At 33.5% G+C, this 17,066-nt stretch overlaps 1 protein-coding gene across 1 annotated transcript in view; it reads right to left on the bottom strand.

The window, feature by feature from the left end:
* The window catches only part of LOC145277027 (5-cytosine rRNA methyltransferase NSUN4-like), a 31,007-nt gene extending 14,602 nt beyond the window's left edge, over positions 1 to 16,405 (bottom strand). The window contains exons 1-2 of the mRNA XM_080128630.1: positions 16,249 to 16,405; positions 912 to 1,452 (exon numbers count right to left, since the gene is read on the bottom strand). Coding sequence (XP_079984756.1) covers positions 912 to 1,452; positions 16,249 to 16,335 — 628 coding nt within the window. The 5' untranslated portion in view covers positions 16,336 to 16,405. The remainder of the gene's footprint in view (positions 1 to 911; positions 1,453 to 16,248) is intronic.
* Between the last annotated feature and the right edge of the window lie 661 nt (positions 16,406 to 17,066).

Raw genomic sequence — 17,066 nt, 5'->3', positions numbered from 1 at the left:
AATAAGACAATGGCAATCTATATCTACTCTGATGCACTGCAGCATCTACAGTAGCTATACAGTTCAAAGCTGGAATTGCCTTTTTGGATGCAGGCCTGGATTAGGTGATAAGGAAACCTAGATTTGCCCAATTACCAAGGTCCCCCTCCAGGCATTGCAGACAAAGTCTGATAGAAAGGTAAGCCAATATGGTCGCAAAGCTGAAGGAGTTGGCAGAAAGGTGTTGTGGTGCTTCACCATCCGCCTATCAGAACTCCAAACTGGATTTTTTGTTGGGGTTTACTCCCTTAGCCTTTGCCAAGGTATCCATGAGGCAGTTGAGAAATTTGCTCATACATGGTGAAAATTTGAAAATATTTTCTAATTTTGCGAAAAATAACAGAGATCCTCATTGTAGTTATGGTTACATCAAAATAAAAGTGAAATCCTTAAATAATTCCTCTTAAAAAACCATAACTATGATAAGGATCTCCATTATTTTCATCAAAATTGGAAATATATTCAAATTTTCATTGTTATGGAATTCGCGTTTCTTTCGTCAAACTCTTTCTAAGAAGAATTATCAAACAACATTTTAGGTATTGAAAAATTATAGTTTATGAATCTAGGAAGTTTATAAACAGTTTATGAATTTAATAAATGTTCAGAATTCATTTAAAAAAAGGTTCTTGTCCAGAATTCCCCCATATTAAAAACAAAAATAAAGAAAAATCTGTATGACGTACCTACCAGTGACAAAATGAAAATAGCATATTCCAAAAATCATGTAAATTGATCAAGTAGTTTTATTCAAAAAAAAAAAAAAAAATCAAATGGCGAATATACTCAGTTAATCAAGAGATACAAGCGATTGCGATTAAGGTAACAGAATCTTAAAAAGATCTTGCAGATGATGTAAAATATAAACTTACCTAAAAGATTACTTTTGACTGTGGTTGGCTTTGGAAAATCGCTCACATTTCCCAAATCATAAACATATAACTTTAAATTTTCTGGTAGACGTGTTGACAAACATGGAACTGTTTTCACAACGTCTTTCGGGCTGTAAAGACTCTGCTTTATCTCTTCTTGTTTTTTAATCTGTTTATCGGAATAAACTTTCTTTACAGGCATAAACATGTCAAGATTGTCCGGTTCAGGTTCCATGTTTTCCTCAGGATCTCGGAAGGGATCCATTTCTTTAACGACTTCTCCTATCGTGGGATGTTCGCTCTTCTCGACAAGTGGCTCAGTGTCTCTTGCTTGCTGGATTATATCAAAAGCACCCAGTTGACTAAGATTGTTGACAGTATCTTCATCTATGGAAAAGTTATTAACAAGCGCACCATATTTCTGTTGTGAGAGAAGAGAAATACGGATTGAGGGCCAGAGTTTAGCATAGAACGGTTTGTAGTAGATATCAAAATATTCGAGGGCGCGGTCTGTGTGTGATTTTTCCTTCAATTGTGTAGCCTGAAAGAGAAAAGAGTCAGCGACAAAAAAATGAATGGGAAATATCAAAAACAATGGTACTTGTCTAGAATTCACCCTAAACAACAATAAAAATTTAAAAAATCTATATAATGTACTTATCTGTGATGGCAAGAAAATATTGTACACCAATCATAAGCTGATCAAGTAGTTCTATTTTTAAATAAGAAAATCAAATTTTGTGGCTAAACAAATAGCAATGACATCAAAAAAAAAAGAAAAAAAGGTTAAAGGAACAAGGAAAGTAACAAGGGATCAAGGGAAATAACTCAAAGAGTTTAGAAAGTCATTTTTAATATGGGGATATCGAAAAAACTAAAATGCACTTAAAAATGATTTTCTTTATAAAAATAATAGTGGGGCAGGTTATCTCAATATTCCATAAGAATCTTTCGCTTACTGATACAAGCACCAAGTGAAAGATTGTTTCAGCAATCTGACCCACTATAAAACTACTTAATCAATTTATGTGATTTTTGAAATGCAATATTTTCTTTCTGTCACAGGTATGTACATCATACAGATGCGGAAATTCTGGATAACCACCAAAAAAAAAAAAATTTTTTAAAATAAATAAATAAATATGAATGCGCCAAGGCAATAATTATAAGAGGCCTGGTAGCCATGCATCCAAGGTTCCTAACTGAATCCAAGTATATTAAATTCTAAAATACTACGTAACAATTAGTAATATCCAGTAATCTATTAAATACTAATATGCATTTTATCTGTTTCAGTATCTCTCTATATATATAGTTAATTTTTTGGATGTAACAACATTAAGAGGGGTTTGTTTATTTGTTTTGTTTTATGGCATATCAACTCTTTTCTAGTTATTTAATGACGAATCCAGTAGTTTTAGAAAGAAGTTTTTATGCCTCTTCAAGTTCTTTATATCTTCAAATATTTATTCATAGAGTTTGGTTAGTTTGTTTTATTTTACAACATATCAACCCTTTTTGGGTTATTTAATGAAGACTTTGAAAAAAGCTTTTATGCTTCAAGTTTTTTAATATCTTTAAATATTTATTCATGGTGTTTCATTTGGTTGTTTCTGCAGGGGAAAATTATTGTTTTTGTAAAACATGATTGCGTTCTGCAAAGGGGAAGGAAAAGAAAAAGCAATAACATCAATGTTTGGTGCATTTTAGGTTAGGAAGTCAGTATCTTCAGACAGCCTTATCTGGTAGCACCAGGATTAACGGTAGTAATTCAATAAACAAATGTGATGCAAATCCAGAGTTCAAGCTAATTAAAAAGAAACAAAAACATAGAAAAATCTTTAAGATGTATGTAACCGTCAGGGAACAAAACTGTCATATTCCAAAAATCATATAAATCTTTTTTATATAGAAAATCAATTTTTACAAGTTTTAGATCTATTTCTTGACCATAACCAATTTCCAGAAACTTAATGTAGAAATATCTAATTTTGTTTTGTTTTTGTTTTTCAAGTTTATCTTAATTTTAAAATGGTAACAATTATTTTTAGGAGTTACTGAACAATTTTCATTTTTTTTTTAATTTTGAAATTTTTTTATTTCTACAATTCCAAAGCATACACAGAACAACAAGATATAATGCATATCTGTTTTACGCTCGATAATTTCTGTAAAATAATAAACTCACCATATAACATCAAAACTTGCGGGTTTGTTTTTGTGATTTGAAAATACTCACTCTCCAAATGCATGTAATCTGTTTTTGTTTTTGTCCCCATGCCCAAATGCACTAGTTTATCCATGCAATAGAAACTGGAGGACAAGAGCAGCTCGTTAATGCCCTTATGTGATGTGAACTGTATAGCCTCTAAGACCAATATCTTAACTTTGTGTGGTGTTTTATCATAGAATGGAAGACAGAGCAAAACCTCTTTACTAGGCTTTACCAAACTAATTTCACAGCCAATAATAAACATAAGAGCAAATAGTAAAGAGCAGATAGCAGCAGTAAACACAAGAGATGTTAGTAATGAAATGTTGAAGAAGAAAAAACTCAAAAAAGGGAAAGGAAACGTGTGCAAAATCACGTGCCATAAAAACTTTTACTTTAACGGAAATATAACAATCTCCCCCCTCCCACTAGTAAGAGAGATTGCAAGGTGTAGATTTTTTTTTTTTTTTTTTTTTTCAAAGTACAGAGTTATCTTTGAAATTGGCGATGTGTTTTATTTATAAGTCTAGTCGCTGGACTGGTTTACGGATTCGGCTAGACCGGCGTGGAAGCAGTTCAATATTCGAAGGACTGACAGGTCTCTGCGAATTCTCTATATTTTCTGCATTAGGTGTATTGTCAACTGGACTTGTTTCAATCAAATGGGCTGGGTCTGCATTTGCAAGGTCGGGTCGAGTATTCTTAGCAGAACCCTGAGGTCCATCAGAGTGTGGAAAACAAGCCAAATGTCTTAGCGCCACTGAATCCTCCAAGCCATCATTATGCCGTATTCTCGCATGCGTAGGGTTGGCCTCGAGGAGTTCCACTACCTCGATGATTGGGTTGTACTTGCTCCTGTTGCCAAACCGTTTAAATAGTACCTCCCCAGGTTCGCAGAGCGAAACAGGTAAGGCGCCTTTCAAATTTGGACAATCGTTCGTGCACGACTCAATTGATGAAGTTCGGCGCATGACATCTGAGTGTACAACGTGCGCAAAAATAAAGCCTCGATTTTTCAGCCCTACTAACAATACACTGATCCGTGCTACTGCTCCCTTTCAGCGCCTCTCCGTAGACTTCAAGGGGCCTGTCCCAGCATCTTCGAAAGGATGTCGTTACCTATTTACTATCGTAGATGAGTACAGTCAATCTCCCTTTGCGTTCCCTTGCCGTGATTGTTCTTTGCAGACCGCAATCAAGTGCCTGACCAATATTTTTTCTTTTTTTGGACTCCCCACTTTCATCCATTCTGATAGAGGAACATCGTTCGTGTCGGAGTTCAGAAATTTCCTGACGTGACTTAGGGTTGGGTGCAGTAACACTACTGCATACAATGCATACAACCCAAGAAGAAACAGCCAGTGCGAGTGGTATAACAGCGTTATTTGGCACTCAATATTATTGGCCCTGGAATCTAAACAGTTACACCTTCGTGCTTAGCAGGACGTTCTGCCTGATGTTTTAAATTCTATTCGCTCCTTACTATGCACTAGTACGAATGCAACTCCTGTGTGAATACTTAGGTATCCATTTCACGTAGTAAGAAAACATACCAAGGCACCTTTTTAACGAATTTGAATCCGAAGGAGGAGGCATTTGCAAAAGGTGTTTCAACCGCTCAGGATCAGGTTGGATAGTTCCGTCACAGATTTGGTATCCAAGCAAACTGATAGAGCGAAGCGAAAACTTTGATTTTACTCGGTTTATTTCGAGGTTGTATGTTGAGGCAGCCTTTAAGAAAGGTTCCAAGTTAGCGACATGCTCCTCTTGAGTTTTACTGCAAATGGTAATATCATCAATGTAAGAAAAAGTTCTGAATAACTTATTTTCAGAAATAAAGGAATTCATAAACCGTTGAAAGGCAGAAACCCCATTACTGACACCCATGGGTATTCGTTTGAATTGATACAAACGATTTCCAGCTTGAAAAGCCATGTAGGGCCGATCTTCGGAACAAATTTCAATTTGGTAGTAAGCCTTAGACAAATCAATCATGCTAAAAATATGATACTGGACAATTTGGTTTACAAGATCCTCAATCCGAGGCAAAGGGTATGCGTCAAGTAGGGTGAAACGGTTAATAGTTTGGGAAAAATCAGCCACTGGTCGTTTCTATTAGGCGACGAAGTTACGACAATTTGAGCACGCCACGGTGAATAACTGGTTTCAATGACGTCATCCTTAAGCAGTTGAATAATTTCCTTTTCAATAAATCGGGCATCCTCCGCACGGTAGTTTTGGAATTTTGTAGCAATGGGTCTGCAACCAGGGGTCAAGTTTTGGAACAATTTTACAGGGGCACAACTGATCTTGGTTAGCGCGCAAATTTTTAAGGCATTCTGAGATCCACCAAAAGAAATAGTAACACCCTGGTGTAGTTTCAAAAACGGCACCCCAAGTATAATGTCCATACAGGAGTCAGGAAGCACAGTAAAGTCAATCCCTTTATATTCGCAACTATTGAAGAAAATGTTCTCGGTGCAATATTCATACAGTTTAAGGGAAACGGCGAATGATGCCATAGAAATTACGGAATTCCGTTTTAAAGTGGGCAGTCTCATTGTTTTGACAATGCGGGCACTGATAAAATTATCAGAACTGCCGGTGTCTATAAGGGCAGTTAACCTTTTTCCTTTTAACTCCACAGTTTCGGTGATAGGAGGGCAACTATCACCACCTTTAGCACGGGCCCCTATGATAGCAGGAGAAGAACATGAAGGTGCCGTTAGAGTAGAACGGCAAACTTTAGAAAAATGCCCGAGTTTACCACAGCTTCGACATACTTTATCGCAGGCAGGGCAAAGGCGGCAGTCATCCTTAAGGTGACGTCGCCCTCCACAGTTGTAGCACTTGCCACGAACAGGAAGGGCAGCAGAGAACTGTACAGAGTCAAACTCCATTCAAGAATCAGTTGGAAGAGAAATTTTAGAAATACAAGTGGCCTCCTTGGCAGAATTGGTCAGCACATTTTTAGTTCCCGTAATAGAAGTAACAGTGACTGCTCCAATCTGGGGGGGGGGACACATACGATTCTGCACGAAAGTGAGCTTGTTCTAAAGCCCTAGCACATTGAGTAGCTTCTGTGAGAGTTAGAGTGTCTATTTCAAGAGGAGCCTAGCACGTATGAATGAGGACCGGAGACCACAAATGAATGCATCACGGACAGATTCATCCCTTTAAAACAACAGTCAGCGGCAAGTCGATTCAAGGCCTGAAGGTATTGGTCGACAGACTCGCTTTCTTGTTGCAAATGTGTGGAAAGCAGATGTCTAGTGTGAATAACGCTTGGAGACTTGTCGTAAATGCCTTTCAATAATTCCACGGCATGTTCAAAACCAGAGCAACCTTTGATAACGTCAGCAACAGAGGGACCGATGTTTAAATAGAGAACTTCTAGCTTATCAGGGTTTAATGAAGCAATAGTTGATAAGTAGTAATTAAAGTTGTGGAACCATAATTTCCAAAGCTTGTTGGCCTGAGGGTCTGCCGAGGAAACGTCAAATTTATCCAGGTGAATTATCTTCTCCATGAGGAAAATAAAAAAATTAGTTCAGTAAATTGTGTTGTTTTATCACAGAACGAAAGACAGAGCCAAACCTCTTTACTAGGCTTTACCAAACTAATTTCACAGTCAATAATAAACGTAAAATCAAATAGTAAAGAGCAGGTAGCAGCAGTAAACGCAAGAACTGTTAGTAACGAAATGTTGAAGAAAAAAAACCTCAGCCCTTTTAAAAAGGAAAAGGAACGTGTGCAAAATCACGTGCCATAGAAACTTTTACTTTAACGGAAATATTACAATTTGTTAAGAAAAAAAAATGTGAAAAAAAATACAAATACCAGAAAAATAAACGAATACAAAAATTTTTAAAACAATCAATTACATGTTCTACACAAGTTAAAAAAAAAGAGAAGAAAATTTCACAAGATTAGTCAACTCCACCCACACACACACATACAAGTTAGAAAAGCATTTCATCCAAGGCATGAAAATTGTTAAACAAAATGTTTTTACTATAGGCTTTAAAAATAAAGGTACAAGATTCAATTTGAAATTTATTTATCTTCAAAGTGCGCTTTTATACATTTTACAAAGTAAGGTATTAAATTTTTATACCTTACTTTGTAAAATTTATAAAAGTGCACTTTGAAGATAAATAAATTTCAAATTGAATCTTGTACCTTTATTTTTAAAGCCTATAGTAAAAACATTTTGTTTAACAATTTTCATGCCTTGGATGAAATGCTTTTCTAACTTGTATCGTATCTTTTTAAGATTATATTTTATTTAATTTATTAATTTGGATTAAAAACAAAATGAATGTGGTTTTGCATGTATTTATAAAAACTCTCCTACTCTCTATTTCAGTTTTTATTTCTCCTCACACCACAACTCTTTTTTGCAACTCTCTCTTTGTCATACATGTCTGAATAATGAGAAAATCTTACTTTCTTTTAACAAAATCTTTAAAAGAACTTTTTTTAGATTAAATTTTTTAAAACTTCTTTCAGAATAGAAAATCTTTACAATTTAATAAGGAACGTATTTCATATAGGTTTCATTAAAAATATTCTGTAGATAACGAGAAAAATAGACATGAAAATTTCAAAAGGACTGTATAACTGGTTACGCTCAATAGTAGTCCTTGCCAGCAATAGTCTTTGTTATTGTTATTCTATCTATATATTAATATGCTTGTCCGTACGGTGTCACGTCATCATCATCGCAAACATTAATTAATGAAACGCGTCATCATCATCGCAAACATTAATTAATGTGAATGATCTCCCTTTATTGTTCACTCTTTATTAGTTAAAAAATCATTAACCCCTTTTATTTTCCAAAACTTCCCGAACAACAACAAGACCAAATATATATATATATGAACTGTCTATTTATGGTTCCGGATTATTTTAAAGACAATTATTCATAGAAGGTATCGTTCCACAGTTTAAATAGTATAGTATTTTACTTACATTTTTAATGATGTCTTCTGTTTATTATTGTAGTGTATTTTATATATTAAGTAATAAATATATTTTTTACATTTAATGTTACGAGTTCGTTTTTTTTTTTTACTGTGCCACTTTATCTTTTTTTTTTATTCTTATTTACTTTTTGAGTGAGCCTTACATGACAAAAAATATGTTTAGAAATACATGTTACAAAAGTCAAGAATGACTTTATTAAATAAATCACTAAAGTCACCATTCGCAAATACACTGAGTAACACAGAGTCAAAACATATTTTACGTCTTGTTGTTTTGTTTTGCTTTTGTTTTACGGCATATCAATCCTTTTTCGTGTTATTTAATGCTGAATCAAGTAATTTTGTAACATTTATACATCTTCACGTTGTTTACATAGTTATTACTTATGTTTTGTTTGTTTTATTTTGCTTCTTTTACCGGTATTCATCATCTTCTAATGCCCACCGACAGGGCATGCATATCTAAATACTATAAAAAATGGACACAACAATTTTTTTTGATATGAAATAAAACACTTTGTTTCATTACTTACGATTTAATTTATTTAAAGAAATATTTATTTCCTATTTAAAGATTTTCAGTATATTTTATTTAACTAAAGAATTTTTCCATTATTTTTATTACATTGTTAGGTGAAGTTTCAGAATAGTTAACCCCCCTCCCTATATTCAGAATGGCTTTCAGCATGATTCTTACAATAGCGGTATCAAAGATTTTTTTTTCCTTATTTTAAAACAAATTATTAAAAAAAGATACAAGACCATTAAATTTTTTTTTCATTAAATCGCTATTTAGGTGAAGGTTCAAAATAGTTAACCTTTCTCCCCATAACCGTTTTTTTATGCAGTAAAATACTTTGTTTCAATAATTATGGTTTAAATAAATATTTATTCCTTATTAAAAGATTTAAAGTATATTTTATTTAACTGAAGAAATATTTATTGTTCATACATATATTTTCGTTTATTTTTTTACATTGTTAAGTGTAGTTTCAGAATAGTTAACCACCCTCCCCATATTAAGAATGGCTTTCAGCATGATTCTTACAATAGTGCTATCAAAGTTATTGATTTTTCTTATTTAACAAAAATTATAAAACAGATACAAGAACATTTTAAACATTTTTTCATTAAATCGTTATTTAGGTGAAGGTTCAAAATAGTTAACCCTTCTCCCCATAACCGTTTTTTTTATGCAGTAAAATACTTTGTTTCAATAATTATGGTTTAAATAAATATTTATTCCTTATTAAAAGATTTACAGTATATTTTATTTAATTGAAATCTATATCAATAATTCGACTTAAAAAATATTTGTGAATTTCCAAATCTTCATTGATTAAAATTCAAAATAAATAGAAAAGTCTATTGCATATGTAAAAGTTGACAGTTGCTTATTTAACTTCATTAAAAGCTATCAAAGTCAACCAAGAGCTGCTCAATATGCTGGCTTAATGGATCATTTAGCAAGGAATGAAGATGGTTATTCTGGTGTACCAGTTATTCTACCATCTACATTTACAGGAAGTCCTAGGAATCTACAACAGCTTCATCAAGATGCAATGGCACTTTTCTGTGACCTATTCATTACTCACACGTGTAATCCAAGATGTCCTGAAATATACTTGGGGTCATCAGAACTTTCACAAAATCGATGTCAACAATGTCACAGTTTTTTAAATTCACAATCTGACTCCCAAGAACCTGCTGACTGACCACTATTCTCACTCCAAGGAGCTGATCGATGTCCCTGTCACCGCCTCAATCATCACCAGCACTTCCTGACAATATCAACAGCATCAGTTACGATCGCATTGACCTTCAATAAAAGTTTAAACTAAAGTTCTTTGTTCTACTTGCTTCCATACGTTCATTTTTGTAATATAACAATAAGGAATTTCTTACTGATGTGTTTTAAAAGATTTTAACTACCGTGGAATTTCCACGGGTCCTGCTAGTTATTATTATTATTATTTAAACCATTTTGTGTCCTGCTCTTTTGTGCAAGGACTAATCTCCCTCCACCCAAAAACAAAAAAAATTGGTTACTACATAATAATGTTAAAACTAATGTTAATATCACTTATGTGCTATTCTGTCTGAAAATTGGTTAGGGTCAAGAAATGGGTAATTATTTTACATTAAATTTTAAACAAATTAAAATTTAAAATATTGATTTAAGACAAAAGCAAAAAAAAAAAAAAAAACGGAATTCTTTAGCAATATAGTAAGTGTACACAGAAAAAAGAATATGGTCAAATTGGTAATGGGTGATCATTTTACATAACACTTAGGTAGGAATGGGTGATCATTTTACATAACACTTAGATAGGAAAGTAACCCCCACCCCCACTCTAAAATACTTGATAATCTTTCTAAATACTGAAATTCTTTAGCCACATGATTGATAATTGTACACAGACAAATATTTAAAAATTTGATCCGTAAAAATTGCCAAAACAAATGGTGAGAAAATAGTGAAAAAACGCCAATATTTCTTTTCACTTTGTTGTAACAATTCTTTGATCTCACTTGAAAGTACAACTTTTGAGCTACTGCATATCCAATAAAAATGGTGCCCGCCAAAAATTGCAAAAGTAAATAAATAAGAAAAATGGCACAAAGCAAGGACAATTCGTTAACTGAAAATTATGATTGTTCAAGAGGAGCAAAGCTTTTTCTCTTCTAGTTTTAAATAGGAGCTATTGCCCTCCTCCCCATATTCTTAAAAGTAAATTTTTACATAAGTGCCAACTCAACATTCACCTTGACGATTTTTAGAGGTTTTCATATGTGCTGAAAACGAATATCACATTCAAATTTGAGGCAGACAAATAGTTTTCTGGGTAGTAAATAAAATCATATTTTTTCCAGTGTAATATTTAATTATTTAATGAATTTCAGTGGCTGTCGCCATTCTTAACATGGGGAAGGGGTGTTTTGTAACACACATGCGCATAAGTATACATTCAGTTAGGAAAAAAACATGGCGACCAGTGAAAACATAAGGGGTTACATTGGATAGTGAAGGTCTTAATATCTAGAAAACTATTTGCCTGCCCCAAATTTAAATATGATATTCATTTTCAGCATATCTGAAAACCTATAAAAGTCACCAATTTAACAGTGAATGTTGAGTTGCATTTAAAGAAAATAGTCTTTTCAAACAAATAATATTGACTTTTCTGAGTTTGAAGTTCTCACCTTAAATTTAAAATAAAGACTTAACCCCCCCCCCTACACACACTTATTTTGAAATACTTTTTTATTAATTGTTTTTAACTAAATAAAATCGATTTTTCAAATAGGGCTCTATGGATAAATTTATCTTAAGTTAACCTTTGACAACTAAATATTTTTATTTACTAGTCAAATAGAAAAGTTACTAGCCAAATCCATGTGAATTTTGGAATATGATATCTTCATTCCGTGATGACTACATACATCATAAAATTTTTCTGTATTTTTTAAAAATATTTTTCTAAATATGCACCAAACTTTTATGTTGAGATTGGAAAGTATAAACATTTATATTTTTTCAGATGTTTTTTGAACAACCATCATGAAAAAAAAAGAGTATTGTCTATTAACCTTTTTTATTGTTTAAATAATTTGACTTTGCTCGATTTATAAAAAAAAAAGCTTTAAAAAAATTGTTCACTTAGTAATGAGCTTTTGGAAGATTGTCAGTGAAAAAAAAAACAATTGTCAAAAGCTAAGCGTTTTATCATTTTTAGTCGCCACTTGGAAAAATAAATTGCAAATGCAACTGTTTCACTCGCAATGTAGAGCTCTGTCAAAGTATCATTTTTATGGTGGTGGTGTCTGTATGAGTGGGTAGGCTAAGGTCCTATCTCTGTAGTTTTAAATTATGGCCGAACCCCCACCTCCCATATTTTAAAACAAGTATTTATCCACACGGTAGTTAACAGTTTAAAAATCATACAAAAATTCAAAACAAACAAACAAAAAAAAAAAACAAGAAAACAAATGATTTCTGAACTGTCATCTAGGCTTCAATCTCTGTTCCATCGACAAAATGTTGCATCTCACTGCCTGTTTTTTTTTGTTTTTTTTTTTACATAGACGTCACCACTTATCAAGGCCGATAGGCCACTCAAGGATAAGGGTTAAAGAGTGTAGAGTAGTCAAAAGGACAATATAGTAATCGATAGTAATGGAAGTTCAGCAAATTTGTTAACCTAAGTGGAACGGCTCATCAGAAACTTGTTCACGTTGGATTTGAAGACAACCATATTATAGAAAGCTGGAAAGCAGGAAAACGGAAGACAATTCCACAGGCGTGCAGTTCTAAGGAAGAAACTTTGATCATGGAATCTATGTTTAGGTTTAGGTACAGATAAAGAGTGGGGGAAATTATTGATAATGTTTTCAGCTAGTCTAGTGTTTCTTGTGAAAGTTTGGCGAGGGGGGACCATAGATTGAAGCTCAGTCGAACACTTTCCATGAAAATAACGATAAAGCAGAGACAAACTCGCAACATCTCTTCTGTGAGACAGAGGTTGCAGCGAAGAGAAAAGGACATCTCCCACCAAGCCCCGAAGTCTATTTTGAACTCTATCAAGGCAGGACAAGTCTTTTCTAGCAGCTCCTGCCCATATGTGGCAACAGTATTCCATCCTTGGACGTATCTGGCTCTTATATAGATAGAGAATTGCATCAGCAGTGAGATATCTACTGGATCGATAGAAGGATCCGACCATTTTTCCAGCGGCCTTGGCAACAGATTTGATGTACGTATTCCATTTAAGATCAGGAGTAAAGGTCAAGCCCAGAAGCCTGTCAAAACTTGAGGCCTCCCCAAGACGAGAGCCATTCATTTCAATTGATACCAGATGGGGATCAGAACGTTGATGATGTAAAGAAAGAAGCTTGGTTTTAGATGCATTAAAAGTAACCAGCCACTCCTTTCCCCATTGTACAACGTGATCAAGATCAGAGGAGAGAGAATCGGAGAGAACTTGGTCGTTTACTGTCTTAGATGTGCTACCATAGATGGTAGTGTCATCAGCAAAAAATGTCTACGAATGATGTAAGGATGTGATTTGGAAGATCATTAATGTAGATCAGGAAAAGAGTTGGGCCCAGGATTGACCCCTTGGAGACTCCAGCATAAGTATTTTAATGGTGGAAGCTCTGACGAACTATAAGTCCTTGTACCCCATCAACGTAAATACCCCTGACAAACAGCAAAATCCCACCCCTACACAGTAGAGATCCTTAGATGTAAGAAAGCCTTCTACTCTAATAGTTTCTCCCTCAGAACTGCAAGACTTTGGAACTCCCTTTCAGGTTCCTACTTTTCCAACTGTACTAACATGCAGAAGTTCAAGGCATCTTGCTGCTCAACTCCCCACATAGTATACCTTCAACATATCCCTGATAGTAGCCCTCTACATCAAAGTGGAATAAAAAAATTTTTTAAATACCAAACACAATAGAATTTAGTTATCTGTCAACTATCCAATACTTTTACCTTAGTGAAACTGTCTGTAAATTTTTTATTTCAACATTTTATTGCCTTCAAAACAATCTTTACACACAGAAGAAACAAATAAATGACTGCTTGTCACTAATTATTGGGAGAGAAGGGCTTGATTCCTGAGAAACTGTAAAATAAAATTTATTATCCTATCACTAGCCCCAATACCATGTCCAAAGCCCCTCTCTCCCAGACTTAGGGTTAGTGATAGGACAAGTTATTATTCTTTTTAGCATTTTTCAAGAATAAAGACACACAACAGTAAAGCAACAAGCTTAAAAAACTTTAAATAAAATTTTTTTTTTAAATTGAAGTATTTCAGAATGCTAAAAGTAAACAGGTCGGTAGATAATCAAATTCTATAGCATTTGGTATAAAGCATTTGTTTTCGTAGCAGTTGCATAATTAAGAGACATTTTTTTTGTGCTTGCTGAGTGATTAACACATTATTGGTGAACAAACATCTGAACTGTTGTCGATTTTACATTTGTTTCTGTTTGGTCTATTTTTTAAAATAGAATTAATGTTAAAGTGTAGTATCTGTTCAGACAGTATACTTTGTCTTCTCTATCCTCGATCAGTGAAGGAGAAATCCTTCTACACTATGGCAACTTTTATTTTGGCCTAATCTAGTGTGCCCCTCTTCAACATTAAAACTTACCTTGTGTTTAACTCTGTCCTTGATTTAAATATTTGCTGATTTTACAATATTTTTAGTGATTATGCAACTATATTACCGCAGTATTTTTTAATAGTATTTTTAAGTTAAATTCAATTTTTATGATATTTTTGTTTATTAAATTATTAGGTGAAAGCACAGAATAGTTACGAAACACTCTCACATTGTTAAGAACGGCTTTCTAAATAATAAGGTTGATTATTTCAGCACGATAAGTACCTATTTTTCCTTTCCAAATCATTCTTTGAAAATAGAATTGACGTTAATTCTATTTTAAAATAAACTGGAAAGAAAAAATATTGTAAAATCAGCAAATATTCTATGCAGACGTCAAAATAAAGACTGGTTTCATTTTTAAAATATTCAAAGCAGACGATTTTTCTTCAATTTCAAATGGTTGCCATTGGTTAGTTAATTATAATCACATGCTTTGATTGTGATTGGTGGCAAGCATAAAAAGTGCTGCTGCTCTAAACTAAGAGATCCCACACTGTCTACCAATCTCCAGTTTATGTCACATTATCGCTGCAATGTTGCATCCATGTGGTGGTTTTACAAGTATTGCAAACTAACTGCACTTGTATCTCCTCAAGGTAAATACACTCAACCAGTCTGACAAGCAGCAAAATCCCACCTTTTCATTGTAGAGGTTCCCACATGCTGGAAAGCTTTCTACTCTAATAGCTCCTTTACCCGAATTGCTTGCCTTTGGAATTACCTCCCTGCTTACTGTTTCCCAGACCGTATCAACATTTATTCATTCATTTAAGTGGTGTCCTGTCTGGTACAGGCATTGACGGCTATGGCTCGCCATCTATCTTTATCCCTCGAGGTATTCATGAATTCATTGTTGTTCATTTTTTATGTTGCCCAGGTGTTGTCAACGTATGTTTCTTACTGTCGTTCTCAGCTTCGTCTATCCACAATCAACATGCCGACATTTAAATGTAATCTGAATATCTTGCTACACAACTCCCCACACAGGATGTCCTATAAATCGGGCCCCTAATTCACAGTAGTGCATTAATTGACAAAGTGCCTTGTTTGATGTAAATATTAAAAAAAAAAAAGTTACGATTACTGTTTCGACACTACTTCTTGTTGCTCCTTCGTTTTTACTTGATTTTACCGTATCTTTTTTTTGTTTGTTTGTTAGTTTACTTGTCTCCCCACGAGGGCAGAGTTAGATACAAGGTCGGTTTTTAATGAGGAGGAAAAACAGCTCCCCCAAAAGGGGCACTCTGGTTAGTAACAAAAATAAAAAAATGTATTAGTCATGAAAGATTTCTCCTCCATTAACCGAGACCAAACAAAAAAAATGAAAAAAGTGAAGTGCAGCAAGCATGAGAACAGATACTTCACTTTGATCCTGGCCCGAAAAGACCGGAAATGAAGTGGAAACAGTATTCGTAAAGAAAAACCGAAAAAAAAAAAAAAAAAGACTAGTTTAGGTGCAAAACATTTGTCCCGTGTTTGTCCTGTTTGTAAATTCAATAATTCGCGTTAGGCCTATTTATTTAAAAAAAAAAAAAAAACATGAAACAATTTTCGATAATTTTTTTACTTACTTTTCATTAATCAGCTTTAAAATGACAAATATAAACGGTTTTTGGGTATGATAAAAATGGACATCGTATTTAAATTTTCCGCAAACAGATATTTCCCAAATATTAAGCAATATTTGTTAAAAGTGGTGGCCATTGTAATTCCTTATGTTATAAGTGGTGCCACAGTGCGCGTACAACGATGACCATCACTTATAATATCAGGAATTAAATTGCTTAATATCCGGAAAACTATTTGTTTGTGGAAAATTTAAATGCGATATTCGTTTTCAGCATACCCGAAAACCTATAACAGTCGTCATTTCAAAGGTGATTGTTAAAGTGGAAATGAAGTAAAAATTTACCCAATTTTCTTTAACAATATTAAAATATAAATAAAACATGTACCCATTTTTTCTTATATCGGAATCTTCTTTGTGTGAAAAAAATGTTGACATTGTGTGTCAGACAACAACGACGGACAAGAAAAGACATTCTTGTCAAAATAAAAACATCAAGGACGTGAGAAGAACACGTTGTTTCTAAAAGGAAGTAAATATTCTGACTCCGCAGTTGTACAAATTTCGATTTTCGTTCGTTAATAATCTGAACACAAATGTTCATTTATTTTATTTTAAAAGGGAATTTTCATGTGTGTGTATTTTTTTTTTTGTTTTATTAATTTTCCATAAATTATTTTTTATGACTTCAGCCATATTCCGCAGTCAAATAAAATACCGGTGTCAGGTGAAAGTTCGTCCCATATTAAAATTTGTCCTTTTTAATTTGAATTGTTTCTCTGGGGTTTTTTTTTTTTTCATGTAACTTTTTGAATAGTCTAGTAGGATCTCAGCGACATTTATTTAGAAAGATATATCACGCTAATACCATAAAGTATTCTGACTAGACTTTATTGTGTCACATATACCAGAAAAACAAACAAAATGGTTGACGGGATTTTAAATAGGATTCAAGAACCATAACTCAATATGAACAAACTATTGGCGCAGTAGCAGTATATACAAGTAAATTATGGCCTATGTTCTTAACTATAAGCTTATAAAATAAGTAGGGTGTGTATTACTGTACATATAGATTCGAAAAAGTTGTCAAAAAACAAATATATGACAACTAAATGTTATAAAAGACAAGCTAAGTTACTTTTCTACCTAACTGGATATGTTTTTTTTAATTACATTTTCACCCCAAACAAGGCACATTGCCAC

This window comes from Euprymna scolopes, chromosome 5 (genome assembly GCF_053919585.1).
Source record: "Euprymna scolopes isolate OS-2025 chromosome 5, ASM5391958v1, whole genome shotgun sequence".
Taxonomy (NCBI): Eukaryota; Metazoa; Mollusca; class Cephalopoda; order Sepiida; family Sepiolidae; genus Euprymna; species Euprymna scolopes.
Note: the sequence above shows the minus strand (reverse complement) of the source record. Positions and strands in the feature narration are given on the sequence as shown.